The sequence below is a fragment of the Bufo bufo genome, chromosome 1, assembly GCF_905171765.1.
Source record: "Bufo bufo chromosome 1, aBufBuf1.1, whole genome shotgun sequence".
In the NCBI taxonomy this organism is placed as follows: domain Eukaryota; kingdom Metazoa; phylum Chordata; class Amphibia; order Anura; family Bufonidae; genus Bufo; species Bufo bufo.
Window position 1 is genome coordinate 77,212,026 of NC_053389.1, and position 25,117 is coordinate 77,237,142.

General features: G+C 43.9%; 1 protein-coding gene across 1 annotated transcript in view; it reads left to right on the forward strand.

Annotated features, from left to right (window-relative positions):
• Nucleotides 1-25,117, forward strand: part of PPP2R1B (protein phosphatase 2 scaffold subunit Abeta) — a 49,625-nt gene that overhangs the window by 13,475 nt on the left and 11,033 nt on the right. Inside the window, exons 3-7 of the mRNA XM_040426454.1 lie at nt 12,826-12,926; nt 21,626-21,858; nt 22,555-22,702; nt 23,131-23,286; nt 24,831-24,945. Coding sequence (XP_040282388.1) covers nt 12,826-12,926; nt 21,626-21,858; nt 22,555-22,702; nt 23,131-23,286; nt 24,831-24,945 — 753 coding nt within the window. The remainder of the gene's footprint in view (nt 1-12,825; nt 12,927-21,625; nt 21,859-22,554; nt 22,703-23,130; nt 23,287-24,830; nt 24,946-25,117) is intronic.

Below are 25,117 nucleotides of genomic sequence, written 5' to 3' on the forward strand. Positions count from 1 at the left end.
AAAAGCGGAAATTCACATTTTTGTACCATAGTTTGTAAACGCTATAACTTTTACCCAAACCATTTTTTTTTTACCCAAACATTTTTTTTTATCAAAGACATGTAGAACAATAAATTTAGAGCAAAATTTATATATGGATGTCATTTTTTTTGCAAAATTTTACAACTGAAAGTGAAAAATGTCATTTTTTTGCAAAAAAATCGTTAAATTTCGATTAATAACAAAAAAAGTAAAAATGTCAGCAGCAATGAAATACCACCAAATGAAAGCTCTATTAGTGAGAAGAAAAGGAGGTAAAATTCATTTGGGTGGTAAGTTGCATGACCGAGCAATAAATGGTGAAAGTAGTGTAGGTCAGAAGTGTAAAAAGTGGCCTGGTCTTTCAGGGTGTTTAAGCACTGGGGGCTGAGGTGGTTAAAAAGCTTTTATTATATGAAGCGGATATACAGTGGTAACACAATTTGTGATGTAAACCAACCCTAGGGCATCATTGTGACCCAGTGAAGCCTTTACAGAGGGCACCCTGTCCCTGCGGCTCTGTGTGCTGCCATTTGCTGTCTCCATAGCCTATTGCAGAGAAAAGCTCTTCTGGAGCATTGCTTTTACTTGGATACCACACCTACTGTAGCGCCCTGGAAGTCACACGACCCCTAATTCTGTCTGCTGTGAGTGATACCGCCATCTTTATTTGGGCTGATTTTATATACAGGACTCACGGTTTTCTGATTTTCCATGAGAACATGAAATTTAAATCTGAGGTGGGAAGATAGACATTCAGAATTGCACATGTACCACATCATTTTTATATCAGGGGTGTAGCCATGTAGAAAATTAGTGTTTTCTGATGTGTTTTGTGAAAAGGCTGCATTCTATTGCGTCTTGCCCCCCGGCTTGTCTCAGTCTGGGATCCTTAGCGTAGTGGCCTTCTAATTATCACATTCTTACCAGTCTGATATATTGTCCTGTAAACCTGCACACACGTGTATTACAGAACTGCCTAAAGGGAGATTTCATTTAAAGGGGTTGTGTGTGAGCAGAAAAAAAGCTTCTGCTTTTCTTTCCTTTTTAAATTTTTTTTTTTTATGGGGTGTAGATACCCAGTAGTGCTAACTTCTGTAATGTTAGCTAGTTCTCACATGTTATTGTGGTCTATACCTTCAGTTTTTGAGAAATTCAGTTTTCGATACAGAGGACATGATGTTAGAGACGGCTGACAGACAATCACTGGTGTTCTGAAGTACAAGAGGGGTGATGTCAGGGGATGGGGTGTACAGTTGTGTATCGTCAGCATAGAGGTTGTACTGAAAGCCAAATCTTCTGATAGTCTGTCCAATGGGGGCTGTGTAGGGAGAAGAGGACCTCGAACTGAACCCTGAGGAACTTAAAGAGGAGAAGTAGAGCCAGCGAATTATACACTAAAGGAGCAGCCAGAGAGATAGGGGGGAAAAAACTAGGAGAGAGCCGTGTCCTTAAGGCCAATTGAGTGGAGCATGGTGAGGAGGAGTTTGTGTTCTACGCCATCAAACGCTGCAGAGAGATCCAGAAGAATCAGTACAGAATAGTCGTCATTCCTTTTTGCTGTCAGGAGGTCGTTGGACACTTTAGTAAGGGAAGTTTCTGTAGAGTGAAGAGGACGAAAGGCAGATTGTAAGGGGTCAAGAAGAGTGTTTTCAGAAAGATAGCTTATTAAGCAAGAGTAGACAAAACGTTCAAGAAGTTGAGATGAAGGAGGGTGTTAGAAAAAGGTAGTTAGCAGCACAGGACAGAAGATTATATATTTTTTGTTTGTTTTAATAAGTGGCGTTATAACAGTGTTTAAAAGAGGACGGAAAGACACCAGAAGAGAGGTTAAAGGGAACCTGTCACCTCTACTATCCTATTCTCACTGAGCGTTTCTAAATGTTCATTGTGTTACCCTAAACATATAAATTACACTTTTAATTTCATTTGCAGACTAATTGAATAAGTATTATGCATTTTTGTACTTCACACATTTTATGCAAATTAACATAAGTCATATCTTGTGTGACCGGAGAAGAGTCATATTTTCCAGCTCTGACTCATCTCATGTTAATTTGCATATGTATCAAATAGTTTTTTTTTTACACAACAAAAGCACACAGAGCTATGGGGACTGGGTAATGTGGATGTGCTAGCGGCCATCTAGCAACCCATGTTCTCAGCTCTATACACAAAATCCCGGTAACAGGTTCCCTTTAAATATTGTAGTGAGGTGCGTAATGACAGCCGAGGAGAGGGACTGGAGGAGGTGAGAGGGAATAGTATCTCACTGCTGCAGGTTGTGGGTCGAGAAAAAGAGAAAAGCCTGGAGACTTCATCTGTTAGGCCCCTTTCAGACGAGCGAGTGACACGCTCTGGACTCGCAGTGCAGCACCCAGCCTGACCTCCCAGCACTGCTGGGGTCACATAGCATTATATTGATTTATGATGCTATGCAACCCTTACAGTTCTGGAATTTTTTGGATAACACTGCCATAATGCGGTCACTGTTATCGAATACATTCCAGAACTGTAAGGGTTACATAACATCATAAATCAATATAATGCTATGTGACCCCATCAGTGCTGGGAGTTCAGGCCGGGTGCCTCGCTGTAAATCCGGTGCGTGACGCTTCACTGAAAGGTGCCTTATAGGGTTAAAAGAGGAGAGAGAGCATGAGGAAGTGTGGGAAGGAGGATGGAAATTGTTTGAGGAATGGGAGATGATTTCCTGCCGGAGGTTACCAATCTTGTTTCTGAAGTAAGTGGCCATGTCATCGGCGCAGCCGTCAGTGACCGGTTCTTGGGCTTTAGGGATTAGAAGGGAATGAAAAGTGTCAGTAGTTTTGGGTTATTTGAGAGTGAGGAGATGACAGATGTGAAGTATTACTTTTGTTTGGCAAAGTTGAGGGCCGAATTGTATGTTTGTGTAAAAAATTTAATAAGTGAACAAAATATGATACATACCCTAAAATGGTATCAATAAAAATTCCAGATCACCCCACTAAATAAGCCCTCATACAGAAATGCACTAGCGGAAATTCTAAAAACCCCTGGAAAACTTAAAGGGGTTGTCCGGGTTCAGAGTTGAACCCGGACATACCCAGAATTTCAACCATGCAGCCCCCCTGACAAGAGCATCGGAGCATTTTGTGGAGTTCCCGTGACTCACCAGGCTCTCCTTCGGGCTGCCAGGCGGAGGCTTCTGCCCAGCAGTCTGTTCGGTGATGTCAGCGGCATTGATGGGCGGGATTTAGCGCTGCCCTAGCCTGTAAAACGGCTAGGGCAGCGCTAAAGCCCATCCATCAGAGCCGGTGAAATCACTGATCACGCTACTGGACGGAAGCCTCCGCCCGGCAGTGTGTTCTAGTAAATAAGAGCCCTTGCCCTGTGCGATCCTGCGTAGGGTAAAAGGGACAGCATCGGGGTATGGACTGCTCCAATGCTCAAGTCAGGGGGGCTGCCTGGGTGAAATGATGGGTATGTCCGTTTTTTTTTTTTTTTGTTTTTTTTTGCTTTCCTGTGTATAAAAATAGAAAATATGCTAAAAATAAAAATGGAATGTCTCACTGAAAAAAGCTATTTAAATAGACAGTTTAAACCAGAAGTTTACATACACTATATAAAGACACATATGCATGTTTTTCTCTATCTGACATAAAATCACAATAAACCTTTCCTGTTTTTGGGCAATTAGGATTACCATAATTATTTGCCAAATGCCACAATAATGAGAGAGAATGTTGTAAGGCATTTTTATTACTTTCTGCAGTGTCAAAAGTTTACATACACTCAGATTACTATGCCTTTTAAAGGGAACCTGTCACCGGGATTTTGTGTATAGAGCTCAGGACATGCGTTGCTAGATGACCACTAGCACATCCACAATACCCACTCCCCATAGCTCTGTGTGGTTTTGTGTAAAAAATAACGATTTGATACATATGCAAATTAACAGAAGAGTCATTGTGTGACCGGAGAAGTCATATTTTCAAGCTCTGACTCATCTCGGGTTAATTTGCATATGTATCAAATCGTTTTTTTTACACAATAAAAGCACAAAGAGCTATGGGGACTGGGTATTGCGGATATCTATGGGGACTGGGTATTGCGGATGTGCTAGTGGGCATCTAGCAACGCATGTCTGAGCTCTACAGGGAGTGCAGAATTATTAGGCAAGTTGTATTTTTGAGGATTAATTTTATTATTGAACAACAACCATGTTCTCAATGAACCCAAAAAACTCATTAATATCAAAGCTGAATATTTTTGGAAGTAGTTTTTAGTTTGTTTTTAGTTTTAGCTATTTTAGGGGGATATCTGTGTGTGCAGGTGACTATTACTGTGCATAATTATTAGGCAACTTAACAAAAAACAAATATATACCCATTTCAATTATTTATTTTTACCAGTGAAACCAATATAACATCTCAACATTCACAAATATACATTTCTGACATTCAAAAACAAAACAAAAACAAATCAGTGACCAATATAGCCACCTTTCTTTGCAAGGACACTCAAAAGCCTGCCATCCATGAATTCTGTCAGTGTTTTGATCTGTTCACCATCAACATTGCGTGCAGCAGCAACCACAGCCTCCCAGACACTGTTCAGAGAGGTGTACTGTTTTCCCTCCTTGTAAATCTCACATTTGATGATGGACCACAGGTTCTCAATGGGGTTCAGATCAGGTGAACAAGGAGGCCATGTCATTAGATTTTCTTCTTTTATACCCTTTCTTGCCAGCCACGCTGTGGAGTACTTGGACGCGTGTGATGGAGCATTGTCCTGCATGAAAATCATGTTTTTCTTGAAGGATGCAGACTTCTTCCTGTACCACTGCTTGAAGAAGGTGTCTTCCAGAAACTGGCAGTAGGACTGGGAGTTGAGCTTGACTCCATCCTCAACCCGAAAAGGCCCCACAAGCTCATCTTTGATGATACCAGCCCAAACTAGTACTCCACCTCCACCTTGCTGGCGTCTGAGTCGGACTGGAGCTCTCTGCCCTTTACCAATCCAGCCACGGGCCCATCCATCTGGCCCATCAAGACTCACTCTCATTTCATCAGTCCATAAAACCTTAGAAAAATCAGTCTTGAGATATTTCTTGGCCCAGTCTTGACGTTTCAGCTTGTGTGTCTTGTTCAGTGGTGGTCGTCTTTCAGCCTTTCTTACCTTGGCCATGTCTCTGAGTATTGCACACCTTGTGCTTTTGGGCACTCCAGTTATGTTGCAGCTCTGAAATATGGCCAAACTGGTGGCAAGTGGCATCTTGGCAGCTGCACGCTTGACTTTTTTCTCAGTTCACGGGCAGTTATTTTGCGCCTTGGTTTTTCCACACGCTTCTTGCGACCCTGTTGACTATTTTGAATGAAACGCTTGATTGTTCGATGATCACGCTTCAGAAGCTTTGCAATTTTAAGAGTGCTGCATCCCTCTGCAAGATATCTCACTATTTTTGACTTTTCTGAGCCTGTCAAGTCCTTCTTTTGACCCATTTTGCCAAAGGAAAGCAAGTTGCCTAATAATTATGCACACCTAATATAGGGTGTTGATGTCATTAGACCACACCCCTTCTCATTACAGAGATGCACATCACCTAATATGCTTAATTGGTAGTAGGCTTTCGAGCCTATACAGCTTGCAGTAAGACAACATGCATAAAGAGGATGATGTGGTCAAAATACTCATTTGCCTAATCATTCTGCACGCAGTGTATACACAAAATCCCGGTGACAGGTTCCCTTTAAACAATTCTGGACCGCCCATATGATGATGTCATGTGTTTGGAAGCTTCTGTTAGGTTTGTTGGCAACACCTGAGTTGGAGGGACACCTGTGGATGTACTTAAATGCACACCTGAAACACACTGCTTCTTTGTGTAGCATCGTGGAAAAGTCTAAAGAAATCAGCCAAGATATCAGGAAGACTTGCACAAGTCTGGCTCAACTTTGGGTGCAATTTCAAGATACCTGAAGGTGCCTCGTTCATCTGTACAAACAATAATGCACAAGATGGGAATGTCCAGCCATCATACAGCTCAGGAAGGAGACTGGTTCTGTGTCCCAGAGATGAACGTGCTTTGGTCTGACATCTGCATATCAACCCAAGAACAAAAGTAAAAGACCTTGTGAAGATGATGGCGGAAGCTGGTAAAATTGTGTCAATATCCACAGTGAATCGAGTACTGTATCTACATGGGCTGAAAGGCCACTCTGCCAGGAAGAAGCCATTACTCCAAAAGAAACAGAAAAATGCCAGATTAATGTCTGCAATTGCACACAGGAACAAAGATCTACATTTTTGGAGACCTGTCCTGTGGTCTGACGAAACTAAAATTGAACTTTTCCCCTTCAACCACAACAGCACCACGAGAGAGCGAGTATTCGCCCCCATAGACCGGAAACCTGCAGAATAAAAGGGTGGACACTCTCCTCCAAATTCAATTTGGTTTCCTTTTTCTGGGGAAGTTTCTAGGCTGGAGCATGGTTTGTTTTCCCTTGGGCATACCTGCAGTCCCCTGGAGCAAGAAGCGGCAACATTTGGTGCGCTGCTGGGATGGGCAGAGGCACAGCAAGTCTCCGGAGTGAGCGTCCTGGGTGCTGGAGCGGGGCGTGCCTGGCGGCATCGCTGATGCGCTTGAGGCACGGACTTCCTGGCCACAGGGGGAGGAGGAGCTTCCGGCAAGGAGATAGGCCAGGGAAAGCATGTGGAGCACACAGAACGGCGTGCAGGAAGCGGTGATGTCATCGCAGAGCGCCAATGAGAAGGGCGCTCTGTAGGCAGGAGGATGGCGTCCTAATCAGAGTTTCTGGCTTGGCGGTCCGGTGGGGAGCATGGAGGAGGAGAAGCACACAGAAGAGTCTGGAGTCCCCCCAGCCCTGGTACCTCTGAGGGGTGAGTGTTTTGGGGCATATTGAGTCCTGCTTCTCTTCTGATACCCTTATACCTAAATGTGATTTTCAGGCAAAGCCTAGGAAGGTGGTTTCTAAAATGAAGGATCAAGAGTGTGGTCTTTGTAAATCTTTTTTACCGCCTGAGTGGGAGAAGAGTATGTGTCAGAGTTGCATTGATAGAACAGTGGCTAAAGAATCGCCGTCACATTATAAGTGTCTTCAGACGTTGGTAAGATCAGAAGTCAATTCCTCTCTATCTTCAAAAAGAGCATCCGGTACAAGAGATCCAAAATTGAGGCGATTAGATACCACACAGGAGTTTTTGATCTGATTCTGAAGAAGATTAAATACACTCCACCTTATATTGGCATTCTGAAAATTTGTCCCTATCTTCTTTTGAGGAAGGCGAGATAAGTGGCATACCATGTTTTCCAATAGAAGGTATGGATAGACTTTAAAAAATCCGTAAGATCCACAATGGGCATAGAAGAGATAAATGAACCAAAGTCCATTCAGGATGTCATGTTTGGCGGTTTAGAATCCAGACCCCATGGGGCGTTTCCGGTACATAAAAACGTATCGGCCTTAATTGGGGGGGGGGAGTGTAAGAAACCTAACAGAAAAGTTTATTTCTAAAAACCTAAAACGAAAATATCAGTTTAAAGAAGACGACTGTGCTACTTGGGATAAGGCGCCTAGAATAGATGTAGCTATATCTAAAGTCTCTGGGAAAATGGCCCTTCCCTTTGATGATATGGGTGTACTTGGGGACCCTTTGGATAAAAAAGCAAAGACTTTTTGAAAGGAGCTTGGGAGGCGTCAACCTCCTCCTTAAGACCAAGTATCTCTTTCACGTGTATGGCCAGTTCCCTTATGGTCTGGCTCTCTGAGCTAGAAAATCAATTAAAGGGAGTCTGTCACCTCCATATGGCCATATACAGTGCTTACATTGCCCTATAGCACACCTATACATGAATGTAATGGTACCTTTTGTCTTTAGACTTGCAGAAGCTGGAAAAACTAACTTTGATATGCAAATGAGCACTCGCAAGTGCCCAGGGGCGGCGTTCACTGTGTTGGTGCCCAGGCTGCCCTGCCTTTTTTCATTGTTCCCCAGCCTCTGCATATGCCCGTCCTCCTATTTCCTTGCGTCATCCTAAGGTCTGGCCGAGATCCTGCGACTGTGCACTGCCTCGCCGGGCCGGAGCATGCACACTGCGATGCCCATTGTGGGCACAGTTGCGGGATCTCGGCCGGACCTTAGGAGGGCGGGCATATGCAGAGGCTGGGGCGGGGGAACAATGAAAAAAAGCAGGGCAGCCTGGGCACCAACACGTTGAACGCCGCCCCTGGGCCCTTGCGAGTGCTCATTTGCATATCAATCAAAGTTCGTTTTTCCAGCTTCTGCAAGTCTAAAGGCAAAGGTACCATTACATTCATGTATAGGTGTGCGATAGGGCAATGTAAGCACTGTATATGGCCATATGGAGGTGACAGACTCCCTTTAAAAAATAAATGTCCCAGAGAAGAAATACTAGCTTCCTTGCCCACTATGAGAAAAGCGGCAGATTTCTTGGCTGATTCGGTAAGATTGGCGGCTAGATCCGCTATTTTATAAAATTCTGCCAGTAGAGCGCTCTGGCTAAAAAACTGGGTTGGTGACTTCCCATCAAAAAATAAGCTATGTGGTGTTCCATGTGAAGGGGAATACCCTTTTGGGCCGGCTCTAGATGACCTACTAGACAAAGCTGCGGATAAAAAGAAAAAATTTCCAGGGTTTCAGGGTTCCTTCTCTGCAAGGAATAGATTTAGCTGTCCCTTTAGGAACAACAGAGAAGGATACAAAAAAATCAAGGGAGGATAGATTTAGAACTGAAAGAAAGGGAATAAACTTTTTTTTTTTTTTTTTTAACCAGCCCTTTGCAGACAAAAAGAAACAAGATCAGCAATGACGCCAGAGGTCAAGTAGGAGGCAGATTAAAACTCTTTTAGACGGCCTGGTCTAGACACTATTCTCACGGCACTAAAACTAGATTTTCGTATGGTCCCTCTGGTAAGATTCCTTTTGACAAAAGCTCAGGCTTCGGCTCAAGGAAAATCAGCTATGTAAGAAGTGGTACTAAGATTAATCAAAAAATCCGTTTTAGTTCCTGTTCCAAAAGGAGAAGGCGAGGGGTTTTACTTTCCCCATTTCTTGTTAACAGGATGGTTCTTAACGATAATAAACTTTAAAAACTAAAACAGATTCCTATAAATAAAAAAATTCTAAATGGAAACTTTAAGATCAGTAAAAAACCTTCCTCCTCAATGTTTTTATGGCAGTACTCGATCTCAGGGATGCATACTATCACGTTCCAGTTTTCCAGGGACATCAAAAGTTCTTAAATCGTGGTAAAAATAGGGGGGGCAGCTTCAACATCTTCAGTTCCAGGCCCTCCTGTTCGGCCTTTCCATGGCTCCAAGGGTATTCATGAAAATAATAGCAGACATGGCGGCTCATATAAGAGAACAAGATATTCTTTTCATACCATACCTGGATGATTTTTTTAATAGTAGGAAAAACAGAGGAGGCCTGTGGAAGAGCAGTTTCAGCAGTATCAGAAATTCTGGACAGGTTAGGCTGGGTCTTAAACCTAGAAAAGTCGAGGCTTCTTCCTACCAGAACTTTTGAGATGATCCTGAACTCATCCTCCCAGAAATGTATGTTGCCAGAAGAAAAGGTCAGACATATTCAGGAGAAAATCGGAGATCTGTCCAGAAACCCAGTAGTTTCTATGAGGAAAGGAATGTCTATCTTGGAATCCCTCACGTCATATTCCGGTGGCAAGATGGGCACAGCTTCACTCAAGGGTTCTCCAGTGGGAAATCCTTTCTTTCTGGGAAAAGAACTCCGCCCTAGATTAAAAAAAATAAGAATCTCGGACCAAACACTCCTGAGCTTAGGATGGTGGTTAGAAAGAAAAATTTAATTCGGGGAGTTCCATGGAGGTTAGAAGACCTGGAATGTCTAACCACGGATGCAAGTCCCTGGGGGTGGGGGGCTCACGTTCAAGAAATCTCCCTACAAGGTCTATGGGGGACAACCAAAAAGGGAGCTCCTCCAACCTAAAAACTGGCAGTAGTAGATCTGGCAATGAGGTTGTTCCTTCTGAGAATAAGAGGGAAGAATCTCAGAATTATGACTGACAACAAAGAGGTCTCTTATCTGAACAGACAAGGGGGTACAAAATGCAAGCAGAAAAAGTGTGCTTCAATCTCAGCGGTACATATCAAGGGGCTGGAAAATGGACAGGCGGACTTTTGTCATTTTCTATCTCAGAGCGAATGTAGTTTTGAACCATTCCATTTTCGAGAAAATAACTGTTCTCTGGGGTTATCCAATAATAGACCTTTTTGCCACTTTTAAGAACAGGAAGGTTCAGAATTTCTTTCCCCTAGACCCAGCGTGATCCCCTTGTGGGATAGATGCCTTTCTCCAGAAATTGAATTTTCCTAGCCCATGCCTTTCCTCCGCTCCCATTGATTCCAAAAGTTCTAAGAAAGATTAGGAAAGATTGTGCAAGGGTTATCCTCATAGCCCCGTTTTGGCCAAGGAGATCACGGATCATGTCGGTCTCGGACCCTTGGGTACTTCCAGAGATCCGGAACCTATTGAACCAGGGTCAAGTATTTCAACCCGGAATAAAAAAATCTGTCTGACTGCCTGGAACTTGAAAAGTACTTACTAGGTAGGAAGGAGTTTTCTGACGCCTTGATCTCTACTCTTCTTAAGAGTAGGAGAAAGGTGACGGTGGCCATGTTATGCTAGGGTTTGGTAAACATTTTTGAAGTTTTCAGGTATCCAGTTTAAAGAAATTCCCTCCTGCTCCCATTCGCCTAGTTTTTAGAATTTCTTCAAAAGGGATTAGAGCTAGGTCTTGCAGGTAGTAACTTTTTAAAAGTTCAGGTCTCTGCTCTTTGTCTTGTTGGATCAGGATATTGCAGGATGCCCGTGGGTTTCAAGATTCTTTAGAGCAGTAAGTAGATCCACCCCGATAACTTCCCATAGACCCTCTCCATGGGACTTGAACCTAGTGTTAAAGGCCTTGATACAGCCACCATTTGAATGTATTACCTTGAAATTATGCCCTCTAGTAGCAGTAACTTCAGCTCGAAAGGTTAGTGAAATCCAAGCCATATCCATTAACCCTTCATACACCACTATTTTTTAAAACAAGGTGTTTGTCCTGATCCAGCTTTTCGTCCAAAAGTGGCTTGCAGTTCTCATAGGTCCCAGGAAATTGTCCTTCCTACCATTTTTAAGAACCCGAGCCTTATTTATCTGTCTCGCACTGAAAGCTGGCGAAAATCTTCTTCACTCTTTATCCTCTTTCAAGGAGTGAATAAGGGAAAAGCTGCCACCAAAGGTTCCATTGCTAGATAGATTGTTTCTGCCATTTCTTTGGCCTATTCATCTGGTTTTTCTCCTTCGGTGGGTCTAAAAGCACATTCTACCAGGGCAGTTGCTACCTCCTGGCCAGAAAGATCCCCGGTTTCCGTAGAGGATATTTGCAGGGCGGCTACCTGGTCTTCTCCTTCAACATTTTTTGAGCACTATCGACTTGGTTTGAACTCATCTTCTTCTGATTTTTCCTTTGGGGAAAAGGTGCTTCTTTCGGCTCTCCCACCCTAAAATTTTAAATCACTTGTGGTGCTGTCGTGGGTGAAGGGAAAAATGATGATTACTTTACCGGTAATTGGATTTTACAAAGCCCAGGACAGCACCCTTAATTTCCCTCCCTTCTAGGTTATTTCTGGTTTTCTTAGTCTTACGCGGGTGTAGCATGAAGAATGAATCAGATGTATATTAAGTTGAATATTATTGTATGTTATCTAAACATTATATGGGCGGACTTCCTCCGATGCATGGATATCTCACTGAATTGGGAGGAGAGTGTCTTCCCTTTTTATTCTGCTTGTTTCCTGTCTATGGGGGCGGATTCTCTCTCCCGTTGTGGGCTCTGGAAAATCCAATTACCGGTGAGTAATCATCATTTTTGGCCATAATGACCATCGTTACGTTTGGAGGAAAAAGGGAGAAGCTTGGAAGCCTAAGAACACCATCCCAACTGTGAAACACGGGGGTGGCAGCATCATGTTGTAGGGTTGTTTTGATGCAAAAGGGACTGGGGCACTTAACAAAACAGATGGCATCATAAGGAAAGAAGATTATGTGGAAATACTGAAGCAACATCTCAAGACATCAGCCAGGAAGTTAAAGCTTGGGCGGAAATGGGTCTTCCAAATGGACAATGACCCGAAGCATACTGCCAAACTGGTTACAAAGTGGCCATTACAAAGACCTGATCTTAATCCTATTGAAAATTTATGGGCAAAGCTGAAAAGGCAGGTGAGAGCAAGGCAACCAACAAACATGGCTCAGTCACACCAGTTTTGTCAGGAGGAATGGGCCCAACTATTGTGAGAAGCTTGTGGAAGGATATCCAAAACGTTTAACCCAAGTCATACAGTTTAAGGGCAATGGTACCAAATATTAATGAAATGTATGTAAACTTTTGAATTGGCAGAAAGTAATAAAAATGCCTTAAAACATCCTCCTTTTATATTTCTGGCATTTGGCAAATTTAATAATAATGGTAATCCTAATTGACCAAAAACAGGAAAGTTTTTTTTTCTGATTTCATGTCAGATATTAAGAAAAACATGCATATGTGTCTTTTTATATAGTGTATGTAAACTTCTGGTTTCAACTGTAATTGAACATGATAAAAGTTATGGTTTTCAAAGCTGTATGTACTAAAAAAACAAACATGAAATAACTGCTCAGGAATGGAGTGTAAATGACCATGTCTTGATCTGGTTTAACTGAATTGCTGTCTCTTTTGAGCTCTTTGGTGAGTGTCTGTTTTATGTTTTGCTGTCCTAGATACCATATACGATGAAGACGAGGTGCTTCTTGCACTGGCCGAGCAGCTGGGAAGCTTCACCACTCTGGTGGGAGGACCGGAGTTTGTGCATTGCTTGCTAGTAAGTATTTGTGTGACTTGTTTCACTACTCCCTGCTAGGGTTGGACGATATCAAAAAAATTCAGACGATAACGATATAAAAAATTATCGCGATAACGATATATATCGCGATAAATACCTGTTTTAAAGAAAAAAACACAAGGAGATGTTCTACTGTATCCCCCATACAAAAACACAAGGAGACGTTATAATGGACTATGGGGCAGCAGCCAGCAGGAGACGTTATAATGGACTATGGGGCAGCAGCTATTTATGCAGGAAACCATTACCAGTCTACTCTAGAATTGTCTTCTATACATAAATAGCAAATTTTAGACAATTTTTTAATTTCTGAATTTTGTGCAATTTAAAAACTCGTGTTTTATCCATCATATTTAAAATACAACGCAGCCAAAAAGGAAAATTATCAGCGCTCTGCATCTCCAGTATTACATTGGCCCAGCACCATGATTATCCCCACAATGTCCAGCTGTGTAGATCCAGCGCCCACATACAAGATGTCCGAGCAGCGCAGAAATATCTTTGTTGGGATGATGTGGCAAAAAAAAAATACAGGATACACAGAGCACTGCATTAACATGATATAGACTGATAGGAGGCAAATACACTCACTGATTACTGCACCAGCAGGCCCTGGCTGAGCAACTGAGCCAGAGCTTGCACTAGCAGGCCCTTGCACTCAGCCAGAACGTGCTGGTGCAGTGATCAGTTAATCCTCAGACTCGCTGATTACTGCACCAGTAGGCTCTGACTGAGCACCTAACACAGGGAGTACACAGGAGAGTTTAGCGTCGTACTCTACATTCCGGGTGTCAAGATTACTAGAGGTATGATGACCTCTTGTCTTCAGTCACCTCCTCACCTCTGATGTCGGCAGCTGGCTCCGCAGCCACGCTGCACTCTAAGTGATCCCATTACCCCGGTGCAGAGCAAAGATCAGTGCTCTGCTGTCCGTCCACAGCTCCTGATCAGCTTGTCCCCAGACATCTGTTGGCCTCCTCACGGGCTGCTCTTCAGTCTTCACGGATCTTTGCTCGGCCAGCCACTAGTTAGCCTGCACTCTACAGTCAGGGACTCTGGAGAAGCAGCGCGCCGAAATTGGCCAATGAGCGGCTTCCCTCCCTAATAACAAGCTCCTTACTTGCTGCCATCCCTACACCTGCCAGTAAGGAGCTTAGCTATTGGATGTTTTGGGTAACTGCAGTATTGCTGTGCTGCCCATGAGATTCACAGCCTGCAGTGCGCTGGTTAACTACATGAAAAGCCTTAATGCGTATTCATACGCATTAGCCTTTTTTCAAAGCGTAAAATTGCCTGAACAGGTGTGACGCTTGTACAGGCGTTATTGCGACCTCTGTGCTGTAGTATGTACTCGTACTGCACTGCTCAACTCAGCCTGGGGGCGTCACCTGATTCTGACGTTAGATGTCGGTGGGCGGAGACGGCACATTCGGAGCAAGCAGGAGGAGCCGCTGCTGGAAGAAATTGGTAGATAATGATGGGGGAGGGCAGCCGCGGACTCAGTTTTTAAAGGCGATGACGTCACGAAATATACTGCGGTATTTAGGAAACAGCGATATCGCCATATCGCTGTTTTTTTAATACCGCGGTATATCGTGATACCGGTATATCGCCCAACCCTACTCCCTGCACTTACTATTATCCCTGGGCGCCGCTCCGTTCTCCCGGTATAGGCTACGGTAGCTTCATATGTTCGGCTCCACCCAGTTGAAACTGCCGGCGTCTTTCTCCCATGCTGTAGCGCTGGCCAATCGCAGCGCTCAGCTCATGGCCTGAGAGAAAAAAAAACCTCTCAGGCTATGAGCTGAGCGCTGCGATTGGCCAGCGCTACAGCCTAGGAGAAAGACGCCATCAGGTTCCCCTGGGTGGAGCCTAACTATGAAGATACCGGAGCCTATACCGGGCGAACAGAGCGGCGCCCAGGGATAATAGTAAGTGCAGGGAGATCCCTGGGCGCCGCTCTACATGTCTCTATACTTAGTTTAAATTTTCTATTCTAGTGAAAGGTCCTCTTTAATTTTAGTGTTACCTTGCCTGAAGAAAAGTTTCTAATATACTAGCCTGAAACAAACGCTCTGGAGCCCCTACATCTGGAAATCTCACATCTGCTGACGTCACGAGGTTTCCAGTCTATGGACCTTCACATAAGGATAGGGGAGATGCTGAGGGAGGTTTCTCTGGCACATGTACAGATGAGGCCCTTTAGTATCCAGGCAGAAGAATAGTTCTGGCCCCATCCACAGCATCTTCCCTGTCATGGGCTGAGTGACATGCCGTCCATGGATCAGTCCAGAAATCTGGTATTCAGATTGGAAGATGTGATGTCAGAGGACGTAGAGTTTCCCAAGAGACGCGAGTCATACGGCCGGGTTTCAGAACAGATGATTAACGTAACTTCCAGGCTGCAGGCGCGTTAAGGAGCGTTGTTGGCTCCCAGAAAAACATAGGACATGCTCTATCTTTTGTGAGGGGCCACCGAACGGAACAACTGATGGGTTGTGGTGTTTGCATCTTTTGCAGCCCCATTGAAAAGAATGGGTCTGCATCTGTTCTGTAAAATTGCAGAATGGATGCGGACTCAGAATTACGGTCGTGTGAATGCACCCTTATATACATTTTTTTAAATATAGATGTAGTGACATGGGAAGATAAAAAAAAAAAAAAACATTTTTCTCATAGTACAAACTATTTTGCCAAATATATCCAATTTCAAAACCAAACCCAGCATACTTTGCTGTGCAATATTTCACAGGGCTCTCTCCTCTTGGCAAACATGGAGAGGTGCAGGGGGCATGACTACTGCAGAAGGAGTAGCAGGCGGAGCCCTGAGAAACCTTACAGAGCTTAGTCTGCTGGGATTGGTTAGAAAATCTAGCGGGAAGCTGAGGAAAACTGAGTTCTGAATGGAAACAACCTGCCAGGATGCAGTGATTCTGAGAACAGGGGAAGGAAAGCGCCGGTGTGAAAAACAGGGACGTCTCGCAAAAATACGCAGATTCCCAAAAAAATCATTATGAAAACTGAGAACCACTTTAAAGGGGTTCTGCACTTTGTTAAAACTGATTATCTATCCTCTGGATAGATCATCAGCATCTAATTGGCCGGGACCCCCGCCGATCAGCTGTTTGAGAAGGCAGCGGCGCTCCAGCAGCGCCGCGGCCTTCTCACTGTTTACCGCTGGCCCACTGACGTCACAACTAGTATCAACTGGCCTGGGCGATCTAAGCTCCATTCAAGTGAACAGAGCTTAGCTGCTCCCAGCCCAGGCCTAGTCGTGACGTCACTGGGCCGGCTGTAAACAGTGAGAAGGCCGCGGCGCTGCTGGATCGCTGCTGCCTTCTCAAACAGCTGATCGGCGGGGGTCCCGGGTGTCTGACCCCCACCGATCAGATGCTGATGATCTATCCAGAGGATAGATCATCAGTTTAAACAAACTGAGAACCCCTTTAAAGCTGGCAGAGGCCATGGTTTTTGCAGATATAACGTGCCGTCATAGACTCTATTGGCATTGCTCTAAGTGACGTCTTTTACTATGGTTATTGTGGACTGAACCATTCGTCCCCGCCATCAGCTTAGCTGTGCATCCCTGTATGTAATATGATGCGGTTATATTTTCTGATGTCACCCTTTTATGTTGTCGTTTTCATTTGGCCACCTTCAGCCGCCGCGAGTCCACCTTCTGTAAGGTACGGTGTTTGCACCGTATTACTTGGGTTAAAGCTTGAAATAGTTTTATCTCGCCTGGTGTGTGCCTCCTAGTCTTAATTCCATCAAACATGAAAGTTGTTAATAGACTGATGCCTTGTCCCTTTTTGTCCTCTATTGGCTCCGGCTACAAAGCTCGCATCTGGCTCCCTACTTCCCTGCCAATCTACTTTGTGCGTCAGCAAGTAAAGCTGCCAAAGTCTTAGATCTCTTCTGAGCCTTTTCCGCCTTCTGGAGCGAGAGGCTTGCAAGCATTGCGGGTATTGAGACATTAGGTGCCATCTGGGGGGCCCCTACTCTCCTGGCTCCCGGCCCAAACTTGTGTTCAGCTTGGCAGCTCTTAAATATTTTTATCCACGTCACCAGCTCAGTTGAAAGTAATTTATGTATGTTGGTAGCAGATGCTGCATGAACAAAACAGGCAGCTCCAGGTGGTCTTGTAAGGATACACATAATAAGCTTATGGTGCAGCGGGATTAATAGTAATCAGTGGCTGCTCAGACTTTGTGTACGTCGCGGGAAAGTTCCCCCTAATCCGCACACGCTGAAAACTGCTCCTAATTGGCCTTACCTAGTTCTGAAACTGTATTCTGCACGCGACTTTGATCCTCCTGGTCTGCATCTGTGCGTAGGCTTTTCTCATTTGCTGGTGGATTACCTTGCAGCGGTTCTCTTACCCCAAGATCATTCCAGTCCTAGAAATCGGAGTAACGTCAAAGGTCCAAAAACCTTCCTAAAGTTCTGTAAATCTCATTCACGTGTAACATCTGGATATTACATTTTAACTGGTTCTTAGCTAATTTGCAGAACGGGGGTTCAGTCGCCTTCGGCTAGGGGGACAAGCTGTGGTTATTAAAACTCTGCTCTCCCAGTTACATTGAGATGTTGGTGCTTGTAGTACCATGCAGGCCAGGGTTATATTGTCCTGCTTGATGGCTGCTCCCGCCTTGTTTGGCTTGTTCTAGCCATGTTACAGTTTTTCATTGAAGCTGGGATACAATCTCCAGTTTTAGTGCCTTTTTTGCACTGCATTCTAAATAAGAAATATTATTTTAAAAATCTTACCGTATTGTGTATACAGTTTGTGTGCAGGCCTATGTCTCTCCATAGTGGCCCACTACTCCTGCAGTCATGTCTCCTGTCCATCTGCTCCTGTCTGCTCTTTAGTAGTAGAGGAGACAAAAGGAAGTAGCCGTGCCATACACTTAAAGGGGTAGTCCCATGAAAGATATTCTACAGTTTTCAAACCAGCACCTGGGTCTGAATAGTTTGGTAGTTAAAAGTGTACAATTATGTAATATAGGTGGTGCTCTCCGGTTAAAAACTGGCGCCCAACCCACTGTCCACCCCCAGTAAAATAGCAAATATATTAATAATGATCTTAATTTATATGCTAAAATGCTGGCCAACAGATTAAAAGTCTTTCTGCCAGAACAAGTGGGGTTCGTCCCCGGAAGGGAGGGAAAAACAACATCGCAAGAGTGATCCAACTTCTACAAATAGCCGAAAGCTCAGCCTTGCCCTTAACCTCATTAAGCACAGACGCTGAAAAGGCATTTGACGGAGTAGGTTGGTTATTTATGTCACAGGTACAGTCAAAATTTGGCATTTCTGCTCCTTTTATTGATGGAGTAATGGCTATGTACTATTTGTCCTAGTCATAGAACCTCTTCTGCTGGCTTTATCAGAGGAGATTAAGAGTCCCAGTAGGTAGCCATATACATCAACTAGCGGCATTCGCTGATGACGTTTTATTATTTGTCGCGAATCCGGAACAAGCTTTCCCTGCGATTTCGCTCCTCCAGGTCTTCGGCGGCCTATCTAATTTCTCAGTAAATCTCTCCAAGTCAATAGTTCTTAATGTCTCCGTAGCTCCGCGACTGCAGGAGAGCCTGCAACAAATAACTCCATTCCAATGGACTACACAGTCAATGGTGGTTCTGGGAATAAAAATCACCCCAGATTTCTCATCTTTATTTGCAGCTAACTTTCAGGGCCTGCCGAAGACTCTGGAGGACATGCTAGGATCCTGGGAAATGCCCTTCGTTTACTGGTTCGGGCGAAAGACTCTTCTTAAAACCGTTTTGCTCCCCAAGGTGCTGTATTATTTACAAGCTCTACCGATCCCTAATCCACGAGCGTTCTCAGACCTAGGCTACCTCATACGTATTTAATTCAACAACCTAAAAGGGGAGGCCTGGGAATCCCGGATCTATATATTTACCATAAGGCAATTATCTGCTCTAGATGCCTGGATTGGCTCCGGTCCCCGGCGGGACGAATTGACACAACTATGGAAAATGATATATGTCAAATATGCCATTGCACTCTCTCTTATTCCTAGACCACTCTTTAGTTCGTATAATGCTACGAACCAATAGTGCATTAACCCATTATGCGATAAAAATCTGGATTGAATCTAAGTTTCTAAAAAAATGTAGCACCTCATCACCTACTTATTATGCAAATAAGAGATGTACGGTACTTTATGCTTTATCACCAAACTTCTGGGCAACGCTGACAGACACAGGGAAATCATTGAATATCCCCCTTCTGTCCCTTTGCCCAGAAGACGACATCCCCTCATATAAGAGCTTAGGAGAAAACCCATTAGCAAAGTCCCTCTCCACCTTTCAACTAGGTCACATTTTACAATTTGTTAAAAAGCATAGTAATTCCTCCCAAAACCACAGTTATCAGTTTTACTAATTAGAGGCCCAAAAACAAAGATATCCAAATTATATGATGCTCTAGTCTGTCTCATGGTCCCCAAAAATACCCCTTTATTTCCTCTTGGGAAAATGAATTAAAGGGTTTCTGTCACCCCATTAAACCGTTTTTTTTTTTTTTTCTTTAATAATAATCCCTATAGTGCGATCTCATGATACATAATCAAATTAATAATTTTGGTTCAGTAGATTTTGATAAAAAACGATTTTTAAAATATGCTAATTACCTTGCTACCAGCAAGTAGGGCGGCTACTTGCTGGTAGCAGCCGCATCCTCCGATGGTAATGACGCCCCCTCGGCAACATGATTGACAGGGCCAGGGAAGGGAATCTTTCTGTGCTGGCGCTGTTAGAATTTGAAATCTCGCGCCTGCGCCGTACCTGGCTTCAGTCGGCGCAGGCGCACTGAGAGGCGGCCGCTCGCTCGACAGCTCTATCCTCAATGCGCCTGCGTCGATGACGTCATCGCATACACCCGGAAGAGAAGACGCCGGCATCGCTGGAAGGAGGCGGAGAGTCTGGATGACGTCGCTGGATGCTCGAATCAGGTAAGTATGTATGTACTAAGCATGCTGCCACAAAAACCACCAACGAAATGGGACTAAAAAACAATAAATAATTATCAAAATTACAATTATTAACACTATACCACCAACGATTGAAGCCAGGTACGGCGCAGGCGCGAGATTTCAAATTCTAACAGCGCCAGCACAGAAGGATTCCCTTCCCTGGCCCTGTCAATCAGCATGCCGAGGGGGCGTCATTACCATCGGAGGATGCGGCTGCTACCAGCAAGTAGACGCCCTACTTGCTGGTAGCAAGGTAATTAGCATATTTTAAAAATCGTTTTTTAGCAAAATCTACTGAACCAAAATTATTAATTTGATTATGTATCATGAGATCGCACTATAGGGATTATTAGTAAAGAAAAAAAAAAAAACGGTTTAATGGGGTGACAGAAACCCTTTAAGTATTCAGTTCACAGAACAGGAATTTAATGTGTTATCAAACTTCACCAGGGCGTCGAGCTGCAGGCAAACCGCTTCACATGACTGACTCAATGGTATTACATGCCGCTGCGTCTCCATCACATGTTTCCTGATGTCAGTCCCTTTTGCTGGAGATGCAATAGTGCAATTGGCACCTATGGTCATATTTGGTGGACCTGTCCTAAAATCACAGTATATTGGACCGAAATATGTGCTACGTTGTCCAAGCTTTGTAAAAAGACAATCCCGGCATCTCCAAAAATGTGTTTATTTGGTTTATTTAACTGTTTCAAAGGTCCAAAACACACTCCAATACTGTGTCCCACATTACTAGCTACGGCTAGATTACTAATAGCTACTTCATGGAAGCGAGCAAATCCTCAATTCCACATTGGACAAATAGTGGAGACCAGCTCTACCGACTGGAACAGTTAGCGCTCTGGGAAAAACGTACTCCACAGAACTTTGAGGTAATATAGAAGCCATGGCAGGAATTCCGTGGTTTTCAAACACCTTATTTCAACATCTTCAAGTATAAAGCATTTTACCTTCTAGTCCTGTCTTGTATATACATTTTGTCTATAGAGGACACAAAACCCATTAGTTGATGGAACTGAAATGTAGCTCTCACTCTCCTCCCTTTTACTACCCTTACACCCCTACCCAACCATATTTGTAATTTTTAAATGTACTTCAAGATTCTGCTATGTATACTACGCCAAAGATTGTTTTGTATGAATCATTATGACGTCACTGTTGCTATGTGATTCCTTGTACTAATGCGAGTATCCTTCTGTTAATGCCGTCTTGATATGTTGTACATGATCAATGTTCAAAGAATGTTATACATTAAAATCCAATAAAAAAATTAAATCGCAAATATAAACAATAAAAGATTGGCTGGCTCACAGTAATTTGCATCAACTTTTACTAATTCATAAAAATGTTTAACATTTAGAAAAAGTTTGCAGATTACTGTGAGCCAGCCAATCTTTTACTGTTTAGAATTAAAAATTTCGGCTAACAGCTATTGGAAAGTGTATGGCTGCATCGATGGAGACTAATAGGAATAGCTAAGATTGGTCAGATTAGATTTTCCTGCCTCATCCTTCACCTCCATACAATGCAGAATGGTGCTCTCGGTGGTTATTTTATTCCATGTGTTGTAGGTTATTTTTGATAGCTTTACTGCTGTGTTTTGATGCTGTTATAGTTCTTCGATCAGTATCTGAATTGGTGGCCTCTTCTTTGACAGCCTCCCTTGGAAAGCTTGGCAACCGTCGAAGAGACCGTAGTTCGTGACAAAGCCGTGGAGTCCTTGAGGAAGATCTCCCATGAACATTCTCCTGTCGACCTTGAAGCTCACTTTGTGCCGCTGGTGAAACGCCTGGCCAGTGGAGACTGGTTTACGTCACGCACATCTGCATGTGGCCTTTTCAGCGTGTGCTACCCTAGAGTGTCTAGTACTGTCAAAGCAGAGATCAGGCAGTAAGTATCCTCACCTCTCCTGGTGACAGCACCAAAGGGGCAAGGTTACGTAGAAGAATGAATTAAAATATATTGGCCAGCAAATGTCCAGGACTTTCCAAACAAAGCAACTGAGATGTCAGCTGCCTGTTGGAGAGCTCTTCCCTCTCTTACATTGGCTTCCTCCTGGGTTCAGGCACAAGCTAGTGCAGGAGAGCAGATGTCGTCGGTGCTATGTAATTCTAGTTAGTAGCTGCCGAGCGTCTATGACAAAGATTACTGCCGTCTTAGAACCAAAACTAGAAGTGTGTTGGGTTATGTAAGTGGCAGATTGGGAGTTGAAAAAAATGTTAGTCAGTATCTAAAAGGAATGATGACCTACTGTTCATCTTCAGATCCCGCTCCTTGGCTGTGTTTAACTCCTCTCCATTAGGGCAATGCTGTGATCCGGTTCAATGATTAGACAGGAGGTGTGTCTCCTTGTAGTCACACATCACTGCTCTGCCCTAATGGAGGTGAGCCAAAAAGCATCCTAAAAGCAAGATCTGAGTGGAGAAATAGCAGGTAGACATCCTCTTTAGGTACTGATTTGAATTTCATTTTTAAGTTGTGGCTGGAGGGTCAAGTCCTCTAAGGTTGTTTTTACATTGTCTGCCATTGAGACGCTTCATGCAGTGAGCGGCTTTTCTTGATACTTGTGCATCTTGTTTTTCTCAGGCATTTCCGCAACTTGTGCTCTGATGACACTCCCATGGTACGCCGTGCTGCTTCTTCCAAGCTCGGGGAATTTGCTAAAGTACTTGAACTGGAGTATGTGAAAAATGACATTATTCCTCTGTTTACAAACCTGGCTTCAGATGAGCAGGTGAGCTGTAGGTTATAAAGGCATTGTTACAAGCATTATTAACGTGGGCATAGACCACCCCCCACCCCACCGTAGTTCCTTTGCTCTTAAGGCCCTTATACACATTAGTGTATTGTTTGCCAAACTCGCTGAGAATGGCGGTGACAACGCTGTGTATGGGGATATTCCAACTCTCCCCCCGACAGATGGTGTCTAGGGAAAGAAGGATCAGGGGAAATGAATATTTTTGCCTGATCCTTTTGTTATCTAAAGTGTCTGGCAGTAGCTTTCTCCACTTTCCACATTGAATAAACATACACGTTGGCCTACAGAGGGGTTGTTAGGAAGTTCTTCCGACAGCTATTGCATGTCCATGCCCAGCTTTATTCTTGATTTATTGTCAGGCTGGCTGTATAACCTTAGACTAAGCCTATTCTCGGTTTTCCTAGGACTCTGTACGCCTGTTGGCTGTAGAAGCCTGTGTTAGCATTGCCCAGCTGCTCCCCGAAGAAGATCTTGAAGCTCTGGTGATGCCTACACTCCGTCAAGCTACTGAGGACAAATCCTGGCGTGTCCGCTATATGGTAGCAGACAAGTTTTCGGAGGTAATAAACTGCTGACACGTGCTATTTTCTTTCCCTTGGTTTCATTAGTTCCCATGTCTCTGAATATAAGATGTCCACCCTGAACATAAAAGGGCAGTGGTTACACACAGACAACATGAATGCTAATACATTGCTTGACAGTTTAAAGCTGATAATGGAGGTAGTACGATCATTTGTATAGCGTACATGTCAGGTTATAGTGTTTGTTCCTAGACAACCATTGTAACTTGAGACCATAACTAATAACTGGTTCTGAGCCTCCAGAATGTCAGCCTAAGATAAGAAAACATGAATACTTAAGGAATATAAGCAGGTAACTAATACAGATAAAGCCCCCTCTTATAGGCTAAGTTCACACGGGCGAGTTTTCCGCGCGGGTGCAATGCGGGAGGTGAATACATTGCACCCGCACTGAATCTGGACCCATTCATTTCTATGGGGCTGTGCACATGAGCTGTGATTTTCACGCATCACTTATGCGTGAAAATCGCAGCATGCTATATTGTGCGTTTTCCACGCAACGCAGGCCCCATAGAAGTGAATGGGGCTGCATGAAAATCGCAAGCATCTGCAAAAAAGTGCGGATGCGGTGCGATTTTCACACACGGTTGCTAGGAGACGATCGGGATGGAGACCCGATCATTATTATTTTCCCTTATAACATGGGTATAAGGGAAAATAATAGCATTCTGAATACAGAATGCATAGTACAATAGCGCTGGAGGGGTTAAAAAAAATAAATAATAATTTAACTTGCCTTAATCCACTTGCTCGCGCAGCCCGGCATCTCTTCTGTCTTCATTTTAGCTGTGTGCAGGAAAAGGACCTGTGGTGACATCACTCCGGTCATCACATGATCCATCACCATGGTAAAAGATCATGTGACGGACCATGTGATGACCGGAGTGACGTCACCACAGGTTCTTTTCCTGCACACAGCTAAAATGAAGACAGAAGAGATGCCGGGCTGCGCGAGCAAGTGGATTAAGGGGAGTTAAATTATTTTTATTTTTTTTAACCCCTCCAGCGCTATTGTACTATGCATTCTGTATTCAGAATGCTATTATTTTCCCTTATAACCATGTTATAAGGGAAAATAATACAATCTACAGAACACCGATCCCAAGCCCGAACTTCTGTGAAGTTCGGGTTTGGGTACCAAACATGCGCGATTTTTCTCACGCGAGTGCAAAACGCATTACAATGTTTTGCACTCGCGCGGAAAAATCACGCATGTTCCCGCAACGCACCCGCACCTTTTCCCGCAATGCCCGTGTGAACTCAGCCTTACATAACGCAAAAAAACTGCTGAAAGCTGAGGGAATCCCCTGTTATGTGGAGGACAGGAACCTCTTGAGGACATGCAGCTCGTCCATGCACAGGCAGAGCGATGCAGTACAGTAAACGTGCTTTGATTGTTTGTGCTACATTGTATATCCATGACTAGTCTGTAATATGAATTTTGCATATGGAAATGATATGCTTGTGAAGTGTCCTATAATGGCAAGGCACCTTAGAATAACGTTCTCCACATTGTGTTTCAGCTCCAGAAAGCTGTCGGCCCAGAGATCACAAAGAACGACCTTGTGCCTGCTTTTCAGAACCTGCTGAAAGATTGTGAAGCGGAGGTTCGGGCTGCTGGGGCACACAAAGTAAAAGGTGAGCTTGTTTCTCTGGGTTTTACTGTTTGCCCCAGGTTGGATTTAATCATTGGCTGAGAGAATCAGATATTGAATATCAGGACTCAGTGGCATGTGCTGGAGCTGTTAGAACCCAGCAGCGTAAAACTGGTGACTGGTCTGTGATTTGTTGCTGTGCCCAACATAACCAG